The following is a 23,247-nucleotide window of genomic DNA, read 5'->3' as shown; positions in this document are numbered from 1 at the left end:
ATGCTAGTTGTTGCTTGTTCATTGCCTCCTATCAGGAGGTTGAAGAAGGCTAAAAATTTCAAAACTGTCTAAGAATGATCATCTAACATCTTATGACTAACTAACACTTTGCAGTTTGTATCATGATTTATGTTGATTGCTTTTATTTAGTATCTTATGACTATCACTGAGTATTGTATTATGATTTATGATGATTGTATTTTATGATCATGATTTATCACTTGTTGCTTGTATGTACACTGAGACAAATTCCTTGTGTCTAATCACACTTGGCCAAACAGAGTTTTCTGTTCCCTTCCATTCTGACAAAATTTGTGATGTTTAGGGGCAAACGTTGTGTTTTGTTAGAGCCAATCCTAAGAACTGGAAAAGGCCACTGAATAGCTAAAACCAGTTTGTATCATTTCATAAAATGGCCTAATAAATTTTCCAGACAGCTTTGTCAGAAATGCTGTTGCGGCATAAAAAGTCCCTGGAAAGATCTTTATAATATTTCAGTTTATTTGTTTTAGGGTGAGAAGGAAAAATTTCCTTGCTTCACTGTAAGTAGTTTCTAAATCCCCTGTACTTGCTTTGTACTCTGGCCCGGAATAATTATGTTCTCCCACGTTTCTCATTCTTGACTCCCCAGGCTGTGTAGTCGCCAGCTGTTTGTTAAGATCACCTTTTGCTCTCCCCCCCCTCCAAAATGCTTCAAGACATTTGCGCCATGGAGCTCTGGCTCTCAACAGAAATCTCCTCCAAGAAAACACAAACATTGCAAACCACCAACTTCTTGGAGGCTCTTGATGTGCAAATATGTAAAGGAAGAATACCCCGCCCCCAACTGATGGGTTACCTCTTGGAGCTTCATGAGGTCTCTACAGAAAACCAACAGAAGTGCTCTTGCCAGATTAAATACCATCAGTCTCCAAAGCAGGCTGGGAGTATGGGTGGCCCAGGCAGAAAGCTTCTTACATGTGAGGAATAATCCTTGCAATTTAATGCTTGCAAGGGCCCAGAAGTTAAGTGGGAAAGACATTGCTGGAATCTTCTGATGACAAGAGGTTCACCTGGATCTGCCCTCAGATCCTCTCTAGGTTTGATCAAGTTTGAACAGGGCAGCACATTCTGGAGTTTCAGCCCTACACGTCCTTCTTTAAATTTACTTCTTTTCTTTCACAAGTCACCATGTCTCTAGCAACTTCCAACCCTCTTCCTAATGCTAATCTATTTGTAACCTTAACCCTTGCTGTCGTGGATCCGGAATGGTCAAAATGGTGGGACCTCTCCTGTTATTCTGCTATTTTTCTGATTAGTCGCACAACCAGCTACATGTTTAGACTGAATTCGGCATTTTTTTATCCACATATATAGAACATAGAATAATAGGCTTGGAAAAAACCTTAGAGGTCTTCTAGTCCATTCCTCTGCTTGAGCAGGAGACCCTATATTATTCCAGACAAATGGCTGTCCAGCCTCTTCTTAAAGTCTCCAGTGTTGGAGATAACCCACAACTTCTGGAGGCAAGCAGTTCCACTGGTTGGTTGTCCTCCCTGTTAGGAAGTTTCTCCTTACTTCTAGGTTGGATATCTCCTTAATTATCTTAGACTAGTAATACCTACTTCTCTCAATTATTCATCAATAGTAAAAATATCGTGATGAAATATTGTTCAATAATAACAATATTACTGTTATCTATTTGTCACAAGGTCAGCCAAATGTTTAGACTGGATTTGGCATTTTTATTATTATCATTATGGGTAATCTACAAAAACTTAGTTAGAATTCAGTATTGCAGGCAAACTCTGCCCACAGCCAAGAGTTTGATCCTGATGGACTCAAGGTTGACTCAGCCTTCCATCCTTCCAAGGTTGGTAAAATGAGGAGTCAGATTGTTGGGGGCAAAAAGCTGACTCTATAAACCACTTAGAAAGGACTGTAAAGCATCGTGAAGTAGTATTTAAGTCTAAGTGCTACTGCTGTTGCTATAAGATCTTAACCTTCTCATTTCCAAAACGTTCTCAATTTGATGATTATTGTCAGTTTGGGAAATTTTGCTTCAGCCATTAATCAGATGGTCAATTATTTCATCCTTTTCACTACAAAAGTGACATTTACTCTTGTTCGTTAAATGATGAATTATAACTTTCTTGCAATGAGTTGACAAAGCTTGTTCCTGAGCTGCTAAAATAAATTATTAGATGTTTCTGAGTTAGTGTTGACTCTTGGCAACTGCCCGGACACATCCTTGCAATTTTCTTTGCAAGTTTTCAGAAGGGATACATCACTGCCACCTTCCCAGGGCTGAGAAAGAAGGACTGGCCCAAGGCCATCAGTAAGTGACTTCATGCCCAAGGTGAGAACAAAACTCAAAGTCTCCTGCTTTCTAAGGCTGCACTAAACTGGAGGTAAATTTGTTTGGCCCTATTGGCAAACTTTCTTGGATACCCTGATTAAGTCTTGCTCATCTTACCTGCAAACATGCACGGTTTATAGACTGGACATCTTAACATGATATTTGCACAATATTTGTAAATATCATTTGCATGATATTTTAAATTGATGGCCCTTGAAGTATGTATGAAATTGTTTCTGGCAGTTAGCATACAGAAACAATTAATTTCTACTTTATTGTATGTAACTGCAATCAGTCTATGTCAGCTTTTGCTATATAAGATAATGAGACTTTGGACAATGATCAAATTATCATTATAATAATAAGGCTCATCCAATGAAGCTAACTGGAAGGAGCTGTAGGACAAACATTCTTTCTCAAGCACAGAATTAACCTCTGGGGTTCATGGTCACAAGCTGCCTTGTTGGCTACTTACTTTTGATGGCTTTAAAGTTGAGTGGAACAATTTGAAGAGGATGGTTCTACCAAGGGAGTCCCTTTGATACAGTGGTGAAGGCATCAGGCTAGAAACCAGGAGGCTGTAAATTCTAGACCCACCCATGAAGCTGACTGGGTGACCTTGGTCCAGTTACTTTCTCTCAGCCCTAAGAAGGAGGCATTGCCAATATCTAGTTGGACCATGAAATATAACAACAACAACAACAACAACAACAACAACTCTGCTGTTGCCGGTCCCAAGCCCAGATGAGAAAGGAGGAGGGTTGGGATCAGGTTGGCAACCTGGCCCCATAAAAAAACCCCGCCAACCCATACAATATGGTGAAAGAAACGAATAAAAATTTTATACCGCATTGGTCGTCGCGTGGGTTAACAAGGGCCGCGGTGGATGTTGGGGTCCCTGGACATCCGTCGACAAGTGGGCTACAAATGGACCAGCCAACAAAACGACAAAAATATAGTGCAGATGAAAACCGTGCCATAATGGCCTGTTACTACAACTCAGAGCCAGAAAAAAGAGGTTATTTAAAGCGAATGTATGAATTATGGAAACAACAATATCCAGATTCAAATGTTAGTGAACAACGACTAGCAGATCAAAGGTGATTTATTATATGGAATAAAGTGTTCAGTGAAGTTGAACTTGAGGAATTTCAGGCAAATTGCAAAACCAAAAAAAACAATATCACAAGTGGAAATAACTGATATTCAAGACACAACTAAAGACATTATAGTAGAACTCCCAGAAGAAGCTCTCGGGGAGGAAATAACACCACCACCACTAGAACCAGTTATCACTGAACCAACTGATGAACTAACTCAAAACCAAAAAGAATTGAAGGATAAGATCATGGAGCATTTTCTGCTTAATGAGGAAAGGCAACGTTTACCATCACTAAAAACTGTGCCTAAGAAAATTTTGGCCCCTATCATGAAAATGGTTAATGCAGTGTTTTCAACAATTGAATCGGGATCCATCTTGGAAACGAACCAGTTAATGTACAGCGCAGCTGTAATATCACTAATGAACTAGGCATTAAAATCAAAGTACCTAGTCACACAACAGAAAAAGCATCAAAGCCAAAGTGGAAAATCCGATTAGAACAAAAAGTCAAAAAATTAAGGGCAGATGCTAGTAACTTAAAGAACATGCATGAGCAACGGCTTAAAAACAACGAAATCATAGATCGGCTAATCAGAAGATATAGATTGGATACAAGAAACATCAATGAAGCTGTAGAGATTGTAAAACAGCAGATAACAGCAACAGCTAAAAAATTTTAAAGATATTTACTTTTTTTTTTTTTTTTACTTTTGCCTTTATTTGTATGCCGCCCTTTTCCCTAAGGGGACTCAGGGCGGCTCACAATTCAAAAGGGAGGGGGGAAACAACAAACAGTAAACAATACAGCATATTAAAAGAGAAAAAACGCAACAACATTTGAGTGGGGCTATAATCTTAACCCCAGGCCAGCCGGGACAGCCAGATCTTTACAGCAGCGCGGAAGGATTGGAGGGTGGTGAGGGTCCGAATCTCCACGGGGAGTTCGTTCCAAAGGGACGGAGCAGCCACCGAGAAGGCCCTCCTCCGGGTAGTTGCCAGTTTGCACTGGCTAGAAGATGGGATTCGGAGGAGGCCTAATCGATGCGATCGAATCGGTCTAGTGGAGGTAATTGGCAGTAGGCGGTCTCTCAAGTACCCAGGCCCACTACCATGAAGGGCTTTATAGGTGATAAGTAGCACCTTGAAGCGCACCCGGAGATCAACAGGTAGCCAGCGCAGCTTGCGGAGGATAGGTGTTAGTGGGTGAACCGAGGTGCACCCACTATCGCTCGTGCGGCCGCGTTCTGGACTAGCTGGAGTCACCGAATGCTCTTCAAGGGCAGCCCCATGTAGAGCACATTGCAATATTCCAGCCTAGAGGTCACAAGGGCACGAGTGACTGTTGTGAGGGCCTCCCGGTTCAGGTAGGGACGCAACTGGTGTACCAGGCGAACCTGGGCAAATGCCCCCCTGGTCACAGCTGACAAATGGTGTTCGAAGGTCAGCTGTGGGTCCAGGAGGACTCCCAAGTTGCGAACCCTGTCTGAGGGGCGTATAATTTGACCCCCCAGCCTGAGAGATGGAGTACTTGGCCAATTTTTGGGAGGGAAACACAGCAGCCACTCAGTCTTTTCTGGATTGAGCACAAGCTTGTTGACCCCCATCCAGTCTTTAACAGCATCCAGCCCCTGGATCATCACATCCATCGCTTCGTTGAGTTGGCACGGGGCGAACAGATACAATTGAGTATCGTCCGCATATTGATGGTACTTTATCCCGTGCCGTCAAATGATCTCACCCAGCGGTTTCATGTAGATGTTGAAAAGAAGGGGGGACAGGACCGAACCCTGAGGCACCCCACATGTTAGGGGCCTAGGGGTCGATCTCTGCTCCCCAACTAACACCAACTGCGACCTGTCCGAGAGGTAAGAGGAGAACCACTGTAAAACAGCGCCTCCCACCCCCACCTCCCACAGTCGTCGCAGAAGGATACCATGGTCGATGGTATCGAAAGCCGCCGAGAGGTCAAGGAGCACTAGGATGGAGGCGTGGCCTCCATCCCTGGCTCTCCAGAGATCATCGGTCAACGCGACCAAAGCGGTTTCTGTGCTGCAGCCAGGTCTGAAGCCAGACTGGAACGGATCGAGATAGCTGGCTTCCTCCAAGGACCGCTGGAGCTGAAAGGCCACCACCTTCTCAACAACCTTCCCCACAAAGGGGAGGTTGGGGACTGGACGATAGTTATTTAAAACAGCTGGATCCAAGGATGGTTTCTTCAGGAGGGGTCTCACCACCGCTGTCTTTAAAGCGGGGGGAAAGATCCCCTCCCGAAGTGAGGCGGTAACAACCTCCTGGATCCAGCCTCGTGTCACCTCCCTGCTGTTTACAACCAGCCAGGAAGGGCACGGGTCCAGCACACATGTGGAGGCACCTACAGCTCTCATGGCCTTGTCCACATCCTCAGGGGCAACAGCCTGAAACTCAATCCAGCGATGACTTACCAGATCATCCCTTAGTGCCTCGGCTGGTACTGCGGGATTGGAGTCCAGGTCCGCCCGGAGCCGAGCAACCTTGTCTGCGAGAAATTGGACGTAGTCCTCAGCCCTGCCCTGCAGCGGATCGCCCGTATCCCTCCTATTTAGGAGGGAACGGGTTATCCTAAACACGGCGGCTGGGCGCGACTCAGCAGACGCAACCAGAGAGGCAATGTGTGTTTTCTTAGCCGTCCTGATTGCCCGAACGTAATCTCTGGTGCAGGTTGTCAAAAATGCTCGGCTCGATTCGGATTTGCTGGACCTCCATAGGTGCTCTAGGCGTCTCCTTCGGTGCTTCATCTCCCGGAGTTCCTCAGTAAACCAAGGAGCCTTCCGGGATCCACTGCCTCGGAGCGGCCGTAGAGGCGCAATCCGGTTAAGAGACTCCGCCGCTGCCAGATCCCAGGCAGCAACCAGAGTCTCCGCCGAACTGCGGGCGAGAGTATCAGGAATAACCCCAAGCTCCGTCTGGAACCCCGAAGGGTCCATAAGTCGCCTGGGGCGGAACCACCTGGTCGGTTCCTCCTCCCTACAGTGGGGGTTTGGTCTCCGAAAGTCAAGCCTCAATAGGTAGTGGTCTGACCATGACAGGGGCAAGATCTTGCTACCCCTCAGACCAAGATCACAATTCCACTGCTCCGAGAGGAATACGAGGTCAATATGAGGCATGAATCATCCAATATAAACAAAATCAGCAATTTTGATCAGACCAACGGCGCTTTTATCAAAGTCTTAATGTGAATGGTGATACCAAAAGTGAAAAACCAGAAAAGCAGGCTACAGTTGAATTCTGGAAAGAATTGTGGGAAAATGCAAAGGACTACAATAAGGAAGCAAAGTGGATACATGACTTTGAGAAAAGCATTGGCAACAAACAAATGCAAGTATTAGAAATAACAACTGAGATGGTCAAAAATCGAGTAAAAAAGGTAAAGAATTGGACATCACCTGGAAAGGACCAATTACATGGTTTCTGGCTCAAATATCTGACCAGTTTACATGCAATATTGGCCAGGCAACTGAATGAAATTTTACAAAAGAGCCAAATTGATGAACGGTTGACAACTGGAAAAACATACTTGATTCCGAAAGATGCAACTAAAGGAACAACACCTGAAAACTACAGATCAATAACATGCTTGCCAACAACCTTCAAATTACTCACAGGCATTATTGCAGATAACATGATGGATTATTTGGAAACAAACAACATCTTGCCAGTAGAGCAAAAAAGCAACAAAAGAAGGACCAGGGGTACAAAAGATCAGCTCCTAATTGATAAAATGATATTAGAAAATTGTAAGAACATAAAAACGAACTTGAATATGGTCTGGATTGATTACAAAAAGGCATTTGACTCACTGCCACATAGTTGGATCATAAAATGCTTAGAAACAACTGGCATTAGCAAAAATATTACATCCTTTACTGAAAAGGCGATGAAACAATGGAGAACTGAGTTGGCAGTAGGGAATGAGATCTACGGAATGGTTAATATCAAGTGAGGAATTTTCCAGGGTGATTCACTTTCACCTCTTCTCTTCATCATCGCAATGATCCCACTATCAGTAATCTTAAAAAAAAAATGAAATTAGACTACCAAGCAGCTAAAGAAGCTGAAAAATTTTTGCATTTACTATATATGGATGATTTGAAACTCTATGGAAAGTCAGAAATAGAAATCCAATCATTGACAAACACAGTCCGAGTATTCAGCACCGATATTTCAGTGCAGTTTGGCATGGAAAAATGCACCACTGTATCCATAAAAAGGGGAAAAATCACTACATGTGAGGGAATTGAAATGCCCAATGGCCAAGTAATTAAATGCAATGAAAATGAAGCCTACAAATACTTAGGCATTCTGCAGTTGGATAACATCAAGCATGGAGAAGTAAAAACTATTGTCAGGCGAGAGTACACCAACAGAGTTAGGAAAATTTTGAAATCTAAATTGAATGGTGGAAATACAATCAAGGCCATAAATACCTGGGCAATACCAGTTATAAGATACACAGCTGGTATAGTTAACTGGACACAAGCTGATTTGGACATTTTCGACCGAAAAACCAGGAAACTAATGACAATGCACTACAGTTTACATCCACGTGGTGATACTGATAGACTATATCTGCCCCGAAAATCAGGTGGCAGAGGATTATTACAAGTGAAGCAAACAGTTGAAGAAGAAAAACATGCACTGGCTGATTATTTAAAAGAAAGTCAAGAACATCTATTAATCGAAGTAAAGAACAAAAATCTACTGAAGGCCCAACAGACGAAACAAGAATACAGAAAAGATGTGATAAAATCAAGAATGGAGAGTTGGCAGAACAAAGCACTGCATGGCCAATTTCTGGAAAAAATAAAAGATAAAGTGGACAGTGAACAAACTTGGTTATAGTTAACAACAGGTACATTAAAGAAAGAAACAGAGTCACTAATCCTGGCTGCGCAAGAACAAGCTATCTACACAAATGCCATTTTTCAAAATTGAAAAATCCTCTGATGATGCCAAATGCAGACTTTGCAAAGAAGCTGATGAAACTGTTGATCACATACTCAGCTGCTGTAAAAAATTTGTGCAGACTGACTATAAATTGCGGCACAATTCAGTAGCACAAATAATCCATTGGAATTTGTGCAAAAATTATAATATTAAGACAGCAACAAACGGGTGGGAACATCAGCCTGAAAAAGTCACCAAAAATCAGATGGTCAAGATCTTGTGGGATTTCCGTATACAAACGGACAAAATACTGGCGCATAATACACCAGACATCACACTGGTTGAAAAAAATAAGGTCACAATCATAGACATCACAATACCAGGTGATAGCAGGGTCGCCGAGAAGGAACATGAAAAAATTGCAAAATACCAGGACTTAAAAATTGAAATTCTATTTCAATAGAAATTCTATTTCTATGGCACAAACCAGCAGTGGTAATTCCAGTGGTAATTGGCACACTGGGTGCTACTCCAAAAGCACTGGAATTACATTTAAAACAGTTAAAAATTGATAAAATCACCATCAGTCAAATGCAAAAAGCCGCACTGCTTGGATCTGCACGCATATTACGGAAATACGTTACGACGTCCTAGATCCCTGGGTGGGCCCAACTAGTAACCAATGCTAAATCCGGTGAAACAACTGGCCGCTTGATACAATTGTATAATAATAATACAGAGATAGTGGATTTGTTTACATCTTGATTGGTTCACCCCAAGAAGTCATAGGTTTATATCAGGGCATTAATCAAGTGGCAATTTGATTTTCAGTCCCTTCCTAATTATTCCTATCATAGAATTGATGTGCGTTTTACAGAATTAACAACCACTGGTGCTTAGAAAACTGAGTGTGTGCTGACAAGGAGGGAAAGTTAAATATATGGCAATTGTTGAAGTTCAGCCATGTGCTAACCATTAATAGTAACAATCCTAATAAATAATCATCTAATAAAACTGATTTTCTATCACTCTGACATAGAACTCCCTATCTCCTTATTCATTTATATTAAAGCCAGTCAAATCTTTGGCAGAAAAACAAATGATTTCTAGGCATTTTTTTGTTACATGCAGGAAGGTTTTTTTTAAAAAGAATAATCTGCTACCAAAAATGAAACATCTGTTCTTTATTATCTCTCACTTGTCCTATTTGCAAAGGGATATTTCTCCACAGTGCACGTTATCAGCATTCCTTGAGCCAGTCATGTTTTTGATAAGTGACATCTTTACAATAATTGCAATAATGGTTCCCCAATTAATTTACCCTGCCAGGCTGATGCATGACAGAGGAACAATAGGGAGTACTTGTGTGTGAAATTGCACGCAAATTTGGAAGCGGCAAGCTGACAAAATCATTAAGGCTGCTGGGCTGGCTGGACCCGAGGCAACACACAACCAATGTTTGTGTTAGCTGCTGGAGTTCCATGCCAAGCTTGTTTTGTTGGTCCTGTTATTTAGGAACAGTCTTATTCTAATGCAAAACAAACAAGCAATGATTGTGATATGCATTTGCATTAGAGAGCTTACATTAACCGCACTGTAAATGCCATTGATCCAAGCAACTGTTATGTTGCCTAAATTGGTCTTGCAGCCAATCAGATGGGTTTCCTTGCCTACTAGCTGGTCAGATTTGATTATTAAATTTCAAAACACACACATACTCTTTCACATAAGAACACTGTACAAAAAGCTGTTGTTGCTGAGCACTAAGTGTATTCATTTAACAGACTAACAGAATAACAGAGTTGGAAGGGACCTTTGAGGTCTTCTAGTCCAATCCCCTGCTCAGGCAGGAATCCCTATATCAGGGATGTCAAACGCAATTTCATTCAGGGCTGCATCAGGGTTGTGTTTGACTTTGGGCAGCCGGGGTGGGCATGGCCAACTCGATGTGGTGACCTGAGCGATCTGCCAGCGAAAATGAGCTCCAAAGTTCCATTTTCAGATACGATGGCCTCCTGCAACCTTCTGCCAGTGAAAATGGAGCTCAAGAGGGCTGTGGGTGCCCCCCCCCCCAAGCTCCATTTTCACTGGCAGAGGCACCGCAGGCCAGTCCTTCACTGTTTCCAGGGCACCGCCATGAGCCAAATCTAAGCACAGGCTGGATTCGGCCCACGGGCCTTGAGTTTGAAATCCCTGTCCTATATCATTTCAGACAAATGGTTGTCCAATCTCATCTTAAAAACAACCAGTGTTGGAGCACCCACAATTTCTGAAGGCAAGTCCTTCCATTGGTTGTTCTTACTGTCAGGAAATTTATCCTTAGTTCTAGGATGATTCTCTCCTTGATTTAGTTTGCATCTATTGCTTCTTGTCCTGCCTTCAGGTGCTTTGAAAACTAGACTGACACGCCCTCTCTTCTTTGTGGCAGCCCCTCAAATATTGGAACAGCGTTATCATGTCTCTCCTAGTCCTTCTTTCCACTAGACTAGACAGACCCAGTTCCTGCAACCGTTCTTCATATGTTTCAGGCTCCAGCCCCCTAATCATCTTTGCTGGTCGTCTCTGAACCCTTTCCAGAGTTTCAGCATATTTTTTATGTTGCGGCAACCAAATCTGGATGCAATATTGCAGTACTAACCCTTCATGTGATCTTGGCTCATATTTAAGCACCAGCAGTCTACTGCAGCTGCCAATTTCATCAATGTATCAATTGATGAATTGTTTTACACACCCATCTCTCTCTCTCTCTCTCTCTCTCTCTCTCTCTCTCTCTCTCTCTCTCTCTCTCTCTCTCTCTCTCTCTCTTTCTCTCTCTCTCTCTGTGTTTTCCCACATGCAAGTGCAAGCACACAAACTGACATATTTTTTGCATTTCTTGAATTCTTTGTCAGTGATTAACTGCTCTGGCTTTATTGGCATCTGAGGTGTCTGCAAAAAAGTTTAAATGCCCCCCCCCCGGCTCTTGGAATTGAAACCTGGGATTCTTTTTAATTGCATTTGGAGGATTTAAATCACAATATGTGGGTTCCATCTTGATGTTTACTAAACCCCAGGCAAATGCCCTGGTTCTACTCACAGAGATGCCTGGTTGGAAATTGTAACAGAGAAACTGGACTGATTCATCATCTCATCTCTTGATAAAAAAAAGAATATTACTCTAAATAGCTTTTGAACGAAAGAGAAAGTTAGCAAAATCCTCAGGACAGGATTCTGTTGTTCCAGCACTTCAGAGAGATTACATGGTCAAGGCAGAGTTGAAGTGAACAACTTTAATCTCACAATCCTCTCACCAGCCATCTGAAGCCCACACATCTCCTGGTGCTTCCATGAAAATATAAGGAAAGCCTCAAGTGGGAACTCATAAAGCATAGACTCATAGGGCTGGAAAGGACCTCAGAGATCTTCTAGTCCAACCCCCTGCTCAAGGCAGATACCATCCCGGTCAATGGTTGTCCAGTCTATTTTTGAAAATCTCCAGTGATGGAGCACCCACAACTCCAGGAGGCAAGCTGTTCCATTGATTAATTGGTTGCACTGTCAGACAATTTATCCTTAGTTTTGGGTTGGGTCTCTCTTTAATGATCTTCTACCCATTACACCTTCTCCTGCCCTCTAGTTCTTTGGAGAGCAAGTCAATCCTCTTTTCTCTGTAATAGCCCTTCAAGTATTGGAAGACAGCATGGTCCCCTTAATCCTTTCTAGGCTCTTTCCAGAAGTAGCTCTACTGTCTCTACTGGATGGAATTCTGTCTTTGAGGAATAGTTGGATAATGTCTTTGCAGAAATCATCCATACAATCTGTCTAGATGCACATTTGGAGGAAAATTTTGAAAGGTCAGGAATGGAGTTGCTAATGTGAGCAACTTTCTATTTCCAAATCACTCCATTTCTTCTATTCCCATCACAGATGGTCCTTCAAATGTCCTTTTTGCTGTGACAGCATCATAGGCTATTAACTGGATGCTATTTTTGCCATGATCTGAATTTTGTTGTTGATCCAGCCTGGTGCTAGAATAGCAATGGTAAGAGTGGCAATTGTGGTAGAAATAACGATAGAAGTAAATGACCTTATAGTACCAACCATTACAGTATCAACCTTGACTATTTGTTCTCGGTCCATAGGCCAACTCAATGGGTGGCCCTTCTTCTTCACCCTCTGTCTGGCCTTGCACCCCAAGAGAAGCGGAAGAAGCCAGAAACTTACCAAGGACAACAAGTTGGATGGTGAGATTTTTATAGAGACCATGCTTGGGGTTGCTCAAATACAGGGTGAAGTTCCCAGCATGCTTCGGTCTCACATCCCTGATGACGATCCTGTACCTCTCAGGATCTAAGTCATAGCAGTCATTGGCCTTGAGCAGCTGCCCATCTTTGTACCTATTTGGACCAGAAAAAACGAGAGTGAAAAACAGCCGAGACAAAGGAATAGAAGGCATCATGTTTCGGAGCTAATTTAATTTTTAAATTTTAATTTAGAGCTAGGACTCTCTGCCCAAGTGGAATGTTCCCTACTCATCCACGAATTGGACTCATCCCACAGTAAATTATCAGTACAGATAGTCCTTGACTTACAACCATTTGTTTAGTGACCGTGGAAACTTACAACAGGACTGAAAGAGTTACCTAAAACCATTTTTTCACCCTAATTACCATTGGCGCTTCCCCACCATCACGTGATCAAAATTTGGCTGCTTGGCAAATGACTCACATTTATTGGGGTCGCAGTGTCCTGGAGTCACATGACAGGCAAAGTCAATGAGGAAGACAATTTCACTTAACAACCATATTACTAACTTAACAAATGCAGCAATTCATTTAACAATTGTGGCAAGAAATTTTATAAAATAGAGCAAAACTCAGTTAACAACTGTCTTGCTTAGCAACAAAAGTTGGGGCTCAAATACAAAGCATTAAAGTTTGCATGTTCTATTGCGATATAAGAGAGTCGGATTGGTGTAGTAGTTAATGCACCAAGCTAGAAATCAGGAGACAGTGAGTTCTAGTCCTGCCTTAGGCACGAAAGCCAGCTGGGTGATTTTGGGCCAATTCCTCCCGCTCAGCCCAACCTACCTCACAAGGTTGCTGTTGTGGGAAAATAGGAGGAAGAAGTTGTGAGGATTGGCCACCCTGAGTTATTTGTAAAAATAATAAAGGCTGGAAACAAACAAACAAACATAAGTTTTAGCAAAAAGTCTGAGTGGCTTTGGTCCAATATATTAAGATGGTGGCTGTGATAGTCTCATAGATTTGCACCCTACATGTGACTCAGCTGCCAGCTTGTCTTCTTGGCTATGCACTATGGACATGCTTGAAGACATCGAAGAATTAGAGAACTGAAATCAGAGACTGAAATAAATCTATTAAGAGTTAAACCACCGTGTTATTTGCAGTGGGGGGATGAATAGGGAAGAGAAACATATTAAAGTTACAGCATAATCCATTTCTCTTCCTGCTCCTTTGGCAGGGATTGAAAACTGGGCTGGCAATTGAGCGGAAAAGAGGTTTTTAAAAACTTTTTTTCCATCCTTGGAGTTGAAGAGTTGGAGAGGGGGAGGCAATGATTAGTGTTAGTTGCAGGACTCGGGAGATGTCACCATTTTGTGGGTCTGCTACAGGCATGGAAGAGAGCTAGGGAATTTCTTCCTGAAAATCCTAAATCTGGTTCCTCAGTCACTTTCTCTGTTGGTTCTATCAAACTCAGAACTCTGTTTTTAGGGAGATAAGGCCTGGAGTTTGGATATAGAAAAACAGAGTTGGAAGGAACCTTGGAGATCTTCTAGTCTAGTCCAACCCCCTGCACAAGCAGGAGACTCTGTACCATTCCAGTCAAGTGGCTGTCCAGTCTCTTCTTAAGAGCTTTCAGTGATGGGGGCACCACAACTTCTGGAAGCAAACCATTCCATTGGTTGATTGTTCTGTCAGGTATTTTCTCCTTAGTTCTAGGTGGCTTCCCTCCTTGATTAGTTTCCTTTCATTGTTTTTTGTCTTGCCTTCTAGTGCTTTGGCAAAAGAAAAACCCTCTTCTTTGTGGCAGCCCCTTAAATATTGGAACAGTGGTATCATGTAGTCCTTCTTTTCACTAGACTAGCCATGGCCAATCCCTGTGACTGTTCTTCATATGTTTTAGTCTCCAGACCCCTAATTCTCTTGGTTGCTCTTCTCTGCACTCTTCCTAGTCTCTCAAATATCTTTTTTCTAATGTGATCACCAAAACTGGATGCAATACTCCAAGTGCAGCCTTACAAAGGCATGATAAAATGGCTTGGTTGCAGTTATTTCTTTATATCTCTGTGGTACTGATAGTCCTATGCTTATGACCTCAATTGGAACCAGGATTTTCTATGCTAAGAAAGGCGATTGTTAAGAGAATCATGTGGTCATTAAACAAATCTGGCTTCCCCCAATGTCTGGCTGGGAAGGTGGCAAATGGCAATCACATAACCCTGGGATGCCACAACCATTGCAAATACATGCCAGTTGACAAGTGCACAAATTTTGATCACATGACTATGGGGACACCTGAGATGGTCATAAGTGTCAAAACTAGCCATAAGCTACATTCTTCACTCCCACTGTAACTTTGAACCATTGTTATTGAACAATTGTAAGTTGAGGGCTACCTGTACACAAAATGGCTAACAGATTGAATGAAAACCTACAGCCGTAAAAATGGACTATAGAACATTAGTTCCTGGAAACTGTTTTCTAAGTAGTGAAGAGTTCACATAGAAATGGCGCAGTCTGCCAAACAGATTTCTTCCACGATGCAGCCATGCACATTTCATGTGATGGAAAAGAAACTGCTTCTAAAATGTTTTGCAAAGGAGAAGAACATTTTGTGAAATGGTTGAGATGAGTCATTGGGTCCTTGCACTGAACATAGTTCTAAGCAATCTAAGACAAAAGAGTTTCCATGCCTATCTTGTCTTTTACTGATTTATAGTCTGCAGGTTTATTGATTTATTTGTATCCCTATTCCATTCCAAGGGAAGAAGTCTTATGCAGGACACTCCTCCAGAAGAACCATCTTAGGTCAGGAAGCAAATGCAGCCAGAGAGAAAGGACTGTAAAAGAATAGCATGGGAACAAAAGGAAGGCAACAAATGACCTCGTGAACATCAGCCTCATGAAACAATAAAGTAAACTCAAGAAGAAACATGGAATCCTCTGGCACCCAAATGTGTGAATGTGTGTCTTGTATTGGCAGGTAGATTTTGCTATGAAGTTACCTACTGAACACCCTTGAGTTATTGCTTAAAGATTGGACCGAGAAAATGCAGGTTGAAACCTTTATTTAATTATTAGGTCTCAGGGCAACCTTCCTCATAGGTAACATTAGAGGAAATTATATACAAATTAGGAAGTGAGGGAGGGAGGGAGGGAGGGAGGAGGAGGAGGAGGAGGAGGAGGAGGAACAATTGCAATTATACCACTTTCCCAAATATAATTTTGCTGCATCTTAGTCCTTACCAAGTCACATCAGGGGGAGGGAAAGCATCAACTTTCCAAGCCAGCTTCAGTACTTTTTGTCCTGCATTGGCCTCATAATACAAGTTTTGCCTCTTTTTGACAAAATTAATGAAAGCTTCTTCTTCAATAAATGAGAGAAAGAATAAGAGTTAATTGCTAGTTTACTTTCAAAAGCATCAGATTTTTTTTTCTGGACATCAAAATAACATGTGCAAAAGATAACAAATCAGAAAAAAAACCAGGCAGATGTGAAATGGGAAAAAAACAAGAAACAGAGTGGCCACGGTTACAAATTTAAAGCATGTGGTATTTATTTTTCATATGTGTGGTGAAATTTTAATAATTTGACTCTGAGGTACAGTTTGATCTGCAGACAATTGTGAAGAAGATCCAATGTATGAAAGCAACAGGGACATTTTAGAAACACTCATTCTAAGTGAAAGCTGGTGAAGGCAATAATAATATGCAAGCAGTATCTTTTCTGCATAGTATTTATTTTAACTCTTGAATTAATGGGATTTTTTTCATAGCACACAATCCATTTTTCCCTGTCCCACAATTGGGTAATTATTAAACTATATCAACAACGCACAGGAACAGATGGCCCATGACAAGGAAGGCTAGTTTCTCTTTGATTTCAGCTGTGAACAAGAGATTTTTCAAAGTGACAATACATTAGGACACGTTTCTGGAATTTCTTGAAGATACTATAAGAATGAAAAGATTTATCATTCCTTGGGTGATCGGGTAGTCCTCAACTTACAACAGTTCATTTTGTGACTGTTCAAAGTTACAACAGCACTGAAAAAAGTGACATGGTCATTTTCACATTTATGACCGTTGCAGCAATGTCACATGATCAAAATTCAGACCCTTGGCAATTGATTCATATTTATGATGGTCGCAGTGTCCCAGGGTCACGTGATCACTTTTTATGACCTTTTGACAAGCAAAGTCAATGGAGAAGCCAGATTTACTTAATAACCATGTTACTAACTTAACGTCAGTGCTTCATTTAACAATTGTAGCAAGAAAGGTCGTAAAAGGAAGCAAAACTCACTTGACAAAATGTCTCACTTAGCAACAGAAATTTTGGGCTCAACTGTGGTTGTAAGTCAAGGACCACCTGTACTTTCAAGAGATACATAGGCATAATTCTGGAATATTGTATGCTATTTTCCCTGGATGGATCCCGACTAGACTGGAGTCTGAAAAGAAGGGTAGCTTGGTGACTCTAAACCACAGAGGAAGCAGTTCCACGAGAGTTACTCAGCCTTGGTAACTTTAAGCTGTATGGACTTCAACTCCCAGAATTCTCCAGCCAGCTTGGTTACTAAGGTGAGAAACACTGATATAAGCAATGGAGAAGTTGGTGGAAAATTAAGCCACTTATTTTTATCCACCAATGCTGACAATACTGTATTTGTTTTAAAAAAAAACACCACTCAATGTCAAGCAAACAACTTCAGGGTAAGTTAAGTGAGCCAGGGGAGTATGACATGCTGAGTCTGGTGCCTCTGGTGATGAATGAGTATTTTAAGTCATCCACGAGTTGAAAGGATTGAGGAGGGAGCTATGTTGGTTCTGCGAGGGTCTTATCAGCAAGGAAGGGTCTTCTAAAATGAGAGTACAAGCAGCCTATCAATATATCAGCTGGCAGAAAAGTGGCATGTTCTGACTGCATCTCTTTTGACACCTTGGCTTTCCCATTTTTGTGGTCCTTCTTACTGAGTATTGTGACCGTAGTATTGACTTCTACACCTCCTTCGCCCATATTGAACACTTTGCATATGTAATGTCCTTTGTCTTCCATTGTGACATTTGTGATAGTCACATTACTAGAGCATTTGTACATGGAGACACTCTGGTCAAAATTCTTTCCTGCTGTTAGTTCCTGGAAGAGAACAAGAGAGAGGCATAGAAAAATTACCACCGAGTTCAGTTTAAAAGCCCTCAAATTAAAAACTATAAAGGGGAATATTGTGGTATCTTTTTCTAGATGTGTGTATGGTAGGATTGATGGGATCCTAATGAGCCTTTGGAAGCACAGTGGTCATGCAATGCAGTATTGCAGGCTGACTCTGCCAACTGCCAGCAGTTCGATCTTGATCGGCTCAAAGTTAACTCATCTGTCCATCCTTCTGAAGTTAGTAAAATGAGGACCCACATTGTTTGAGGCAGGATGCTGACTCTGTAAACCGCTTAGAGAGGGCTGTCAAGCAATATGAAGTGATATATAAGTCTAAGTGCTGGTGCTAAGAGTTTTAAAAGATGACTAGGGGTTCCCTTCTTTTTGTTTTAATGTTTAAAAGACAATATCATGAGGTATTTCAGGAGTAATTTTCTTTTCTGGTTTCAAAAAGAGATCACATCCTTTAAAGTGTTGTGTACAAACTTTTGCAACCTTCTGACAAGCAAACTCAATGGAGAAGCTGGATTCACTTAACAACTGCAGTAATTCACTTAACAACTGGGGCAAGGGTGGTCCTAAACCCTTGGGCAATGAAGGGGTAAAATGTCTCAAATTTGTGACTCAATCGTGCTCATAAGTCAAGGGTTAAAGCTCCTTGATCAACCAAGGACAATTGGATGGTTATTTAAGAAAGCTAAGCAATGTTCAGCAGATCCTTTTCTGAAGAACTAAGGAAACAGATCTTCAGAAAAGAGAAACACGCTTGGAGCAGACCAAGGTCTTCCCTCAACTAAGAGACCCACTGGAACGACTCACCCTTTTTCCTGGAAATTTCCATAGAAACTGTAACCGTCCATTCCAGTACGTCTGCCCTTTGCATTCCAAGTTAAGGGTTTCTCCAACCAAGAGTTTTTTGGGAGTTGCTTTCACAACCACATCCCAAACTCGCACCTCTAAACAAAATAAAAAAGTCAGTGATCAAGCATCTCCTCCAGCAACATTGTTTTTATATGGGCAAACAGGAAAATCCATTTGTTTTCCATAACCGAAATCAGACCTAGTGCAGAATATATAAGCAGTCCTCGACTTACAATGGTTTATTTTGTATCATTTGAACTTACAGTGACATTGAAGTGACTTATGACCATTTTCACACTTTTGACCATTACAGCATCCCCATAGTCATGTGATTTGCATTCACATTCATATTTCTGTTGGTTGTAACTATTTAGCAACTGCAGTGATTCACTTAACAAATGTGATGAGAAAAATGGTAAAAGGAAGCAAAACTCACTTAACAAATGTGTTACCTAGTGACATCAATTTTGGGCTCAATTGTGGTCATAAGTCGAGGACTACTGGTAGTCCAGCAATGGAAAATTATGTCCAGAAAGGCAAAAGCATTCATCCACTCACCCACTTTCTGAGTCAAGTAATATGTCTCATATTGTGCCTCGTTAACTGTAGCAACACATTTGATCATTTTACTGAAGAACTCAATGGAGGGTGAAGTGATCGTGAATCCTTTCTTTGGGTCCCATTCCTTCCTCTCATAGGTGAGAGGCTCAGGAGATTGATGCTAAAGAAGAAAAAGCAAATACAAAGATAATACCTTTTGTCTGAGATAAAGCTACTGACAAGACTGACTCCCATTTTCACCTACATTCCCCTTCTCTCGCAACTTGACAAAGAATAGACCGATAGTGGGTTGGAATGCAAAGGTGGGGGAAATGGCATCCAAGCATCCTCAGTTCGTGAGAGACATTGCTCCCCCCTTCAAGGACACCCCCAGCAGATGTCCCAGTGTGGTTGGCTGGTTCCAATAACAAAATGAACAGAAGTGATTGGTGGATGTAATGGACTGTGGGTGGCCTGTGGGGAAAGGAGGAATGAACTATGTGTTCCTTTGCACGGGAATCCCAGAGCTGGTTTTGCTTCTTCTGCGCCAATGTGGTTTATTCAGTAAAGTTTATACTCTTGGAAAAAGTATAAGACTTTATTTTTCTGGATTGACCAATTGGATAGTTGATAGCTACAGTAGATATAATTAAGAAGCATTCAAACTGTTTGGATCTTGAAATGTCCCAAACAATAAATGTCCCATCTTTGGGAAGATGGTGTTCTGATCTTGAGAGAGCCATTCTAAGACTCTCTTCCTGAAATTTCCTGAAAATGTTTAGACATCAGATGCACCTCTCACAGACTTACTAGAAATGACCCACCCTCAAAATGGGCAATTTCAAACTCCATTCGGCAATTGAAGTGGAATGTTTCAGACCATTTCTGGCAAGGTCAGAACATCATCTTCCCAAAGATAGGATGTTGCAAAATCTCTACTTGTAGGAGAAGGAAGGGCTGAATCTGATGGCAGAGTTAAAAGAGGGCTCTGTCAAGGCTGCTTGACTCAGTAACCAAGAAAGAAACCCCTCAACTCTATTTTGCAGAATTAAGAGTACTTTTACTGGTCATAAGTAGATAGTAGCTAAGCAAAGCAAGGTCTGAGGCAAAAGGACACGTAATCATAGATATCAATATGTGACCCAACCCCCTCCCTCTGGTAACCTTAGTCCATAGTCCAATCAGTACACCCCACAGGTGTCATGTGAGAGACATCTTCAAAAAACATCATCAGGCTGGTATGCTGGACAGTTGGTCTGGGCGGCAAATCCTTTATCTGCAGCATGCGCAGTAGATGGTGAGAACACCTCTCTTTATTCAGTCTCTCCAGTGCTGACACTTCCCCACCCACAAACAATGCCCCCCTCCCTGTTTCAATGGCAGCCGAAAGCAAGTAGCAAAACAGAGGCTGACAGGCTCAGTCTAGAATCCCTATGTAGCCAAAAGAGTCCAACTTCCCTTGAATTTCATTGACTCTTATCTAGTTCCAAGTGCTAACGCATGAATGAAGGCAAATATATGTGTCCCAGGATAATGTTGCAGAATCCAATCAGGCTCGATCACTGGAACCAGAGGTTTAGTCTTCTGAGCTTTTGGACTCATGATGGAGCCCATCCTCAAAGAACTTGTCTTTACCAGATTGCCTTCATGGGCTCCAGCATGAATCCAAAAGTTTGGAAGACTAGTCCTCTAGTCCCAGTGACCGACCCAGATTAGATCCTACAAGTGTTAACCATTAGTTGAGAATATTGCTATGCATAGGCATGAGTAGCAATAAATCAGTTTAATTGGACCTTCAGATGTGGACCTGGCCTTTTGTACTTGATATGAGTTCAGATCTGTTGAGATCCATCTCTTATCACTATTTCTTCACTTAAGGTGCAATAAATCACTCATTGTAGTTCTCCAGTTCAATCACTGTCATCTTCAAATACAACCTCAGAGATTCTGCCTGAGATTCTGGATTGATTCTGGATTGCTGCCAGTCAAGTCAAGAACACTGAATTATACTAATTAATGGATAAAATCTAGTGGCTCTGTTTGTCCAATACATCATAACCATAAACTAACCCAGTGTTTAAGACAGATGGACTTCAATTGCCAGAATTCTACAGTCAGCATGGCTAACTGGAGAATTCTGGGAATTGAAGTCCACCCATCTTAAAGTGGCCAAGGTTGAGAAACACTGAACTAACCAATCCCATTTTAGCCCTACGTGTTGCACAAATCCAACCACATGGCTAGTTTCTGGATCAATATACCCCAACACCCAGAAATAGGGAATAATTAAGCAAGTCATAATTTTCTTAACAAGGTTAAGTGCATGATAAGCTAGCTTTCTATGATCTGAATTTATATTACTTATTTTGGGCATCGTGCCTTATTTCAAGAGAGAGTTTTAAAGGCATATGCCACATAGCTAAGCAAAAATATAAATTTAAAGCAGCCAAGCAATAGTGAGACAGGTTTTTTTTAATAGCAAAAAGGGACAAGAGAAGGAACTTCTGGATGGACCTGCATAGTAGATATCTGAACTATCTTCATCATCCTAATTGATTCTGATTGGTGGCATGGTGAACAAACACTAGTCAGTCTTCAAGTTAATCATTAGAACCTAACCTCTCTGATTTGTAAACCATTATTTTAGCTTAGTGCTTAGTCCTGGTAGTTGAAGCCCACAAGTCTTAAAGTTGTCAAGCTTGAAGAGCCCTGGCTTAGTGTAACAATTGTTATTTCCTTTTCCAGGATGCCAATCTGCCGTGAACTACAGCTTGCGTGTGTATGGTTCTTGTACACAGTTCACAACTGCATCCTGCAAAATCTTGCCTAGATAGACAAGCATTCTATGTTCCTGGAACAAAAAGCAGATCATTAGCTCCTCCTCAACACGAAGGGCTATCAGCCAGTTTCCTGTCCCAGCTGATTTGGGCTGGAACAACAAACATATCTGGAATCCTGCTATGTACCTCTGTAGTTTGGCATGCTTCACTTCTCACTTCCAAGGTCTTCCTCCATCCTAACTTATCCTTCATGCGCTATTACAAACTTTGTCTCCTGTACGTACAATCATTGCTGCCCCAAAACTATGGATGTCCCCATTACTGGCCACTGTTCTTCCAACTTGTGTCCTATATAATCCCCTTCTTTCACCCTGGAAAAGGCAACATGGGACAGTGCTTCATGTTAAGCCAAGCTATCCGTTCTCCTATGTTGGCTGCAGCTTGAAGGGGACTTGGATTAGAAGTCAGGGCCTTGAAGCTGCAGGAGAACAATCAGGCAAGGAGAAAGTGATATTAAGAAGGCAGCATGAAGCACTTCTTTTAAAACATTGTGTAGTCACAAAAGTTTGTTTTTTAGTCTCACAAATCTTTTCTCTTCCAGGCTAAACAATAGTGTAAACTTCTGGTTTGGGCGGGGGCCTGAGGGGGTTGTTGTTTTTAACAGCTCCGGATCATTGGCTGCGTTAAGCTGTCTAAACAGTATCCATCAACTGTTTGACAGTTTGATTACCTCTTCTTCGGGCAAAGGAGAAGAAGGCGAGCAAGCTATGTGTGGGCAGTGCTCCATTTAACCCCCCAGAACATAAATCTGGGGTGGGACGTGGGAGCCGCCCTGTAACATAGTAGATTCTCTGCGTCAAGGATCTCTTCTGCCTTTTTTGCAGAACGAAGGCACACGTCCACCCTCAGCTCAAAGACTGATTTATTACTGATTTCAAAACGGGCAGAACTGATACTGGTGAACATCTAATTGTATGTATAAGTCTTTAACTCCATTTTTTAAAGAATTCCTTTTGACAATTTACTTGCTAGAAATACACAGAAAATGGTGCCGAACAGCTTTGTAGGAGGGGTCAGGCTCGGAAGACATAGATTTCTATGGAGCTCAGAACATTTAAAGATCAGTAAAATAGAAGTGATTTATTACCAAACAAAATAGTAATTGCTGGACAAGCGGCTTGCCTGGATTTAGTAATTGGGTGGAGAAGATTAAATCTGCAATGGCTTCTAAGCAGCAGAAACTTGCCTCCCTAATGCATCAAAAAGTGCTGGTAATTCTCTGGTTCCTGGGACTAAATTACAGTCACTACTCCCCCCCCCAGGTT

General features: G+C 41.8%; 1 protein-coding gene across 2 annotated transcripts in view; it reads right to left on the bottom strand.

Annotated features, from left to right (window-relative positions):
- Positions 1 to 23,247, bottom strand: part of LOC116515685 (vascular endothelial growth factor receptor kdr-like) — a 210,198-nt gene that overhangs the window by 89,857 nt on the left and 97,094 nt on the right. For both annotated transcript variants that reach the window (XM_032227845.1, XM_032227846.1), the window contains exons 5-9: positions 19,161 to 19,323; positions 18,561 to 18,697; positions 17,561 to 17,726; positions 15,833 to 15,953; positions 12,567 to 12,739 (exon numbers count right to left, since the gene is read on the bottom strand). In XM_032227845.1, coding sequence (XP_032083736.1) covers positions 12,567 to 12,739; positions 15,833 to 15,953; positions 17,561 to 17,726; positions 18,561 to 18,697; positions 19,161 to 19,323 — 760 coding nt within the window. The remainder of the gene's footprint in view (positions 1 to 12,566; positions 12,740 to 15,832; positions 15,954 to 17,560; positions 17,727 to 18,560; positions 18,698 to 19,160; positions 19,324 to 23,247) is intronic.

This window comes from Thamnophis elegans, chromosome 12 (genome assembly GCF_009769535.1).
Source record: "Thamnophis elegans isolate rThaEle1 chromosome 12, rThaEle1.pri, whole genome shotgun sequence".
NCBI classification, from domain to species: Eukaryota; Metazoa; Chordata; class Lepidosauria; order Squamata; family Colubridae; genus Thamnophis; species Thamnophis elegans.
The sequence above is the reverse complement of the archived record's forward strand: the minus strand, read 5'-3'. Positions and strand labels throughout refer to the sequence as shown.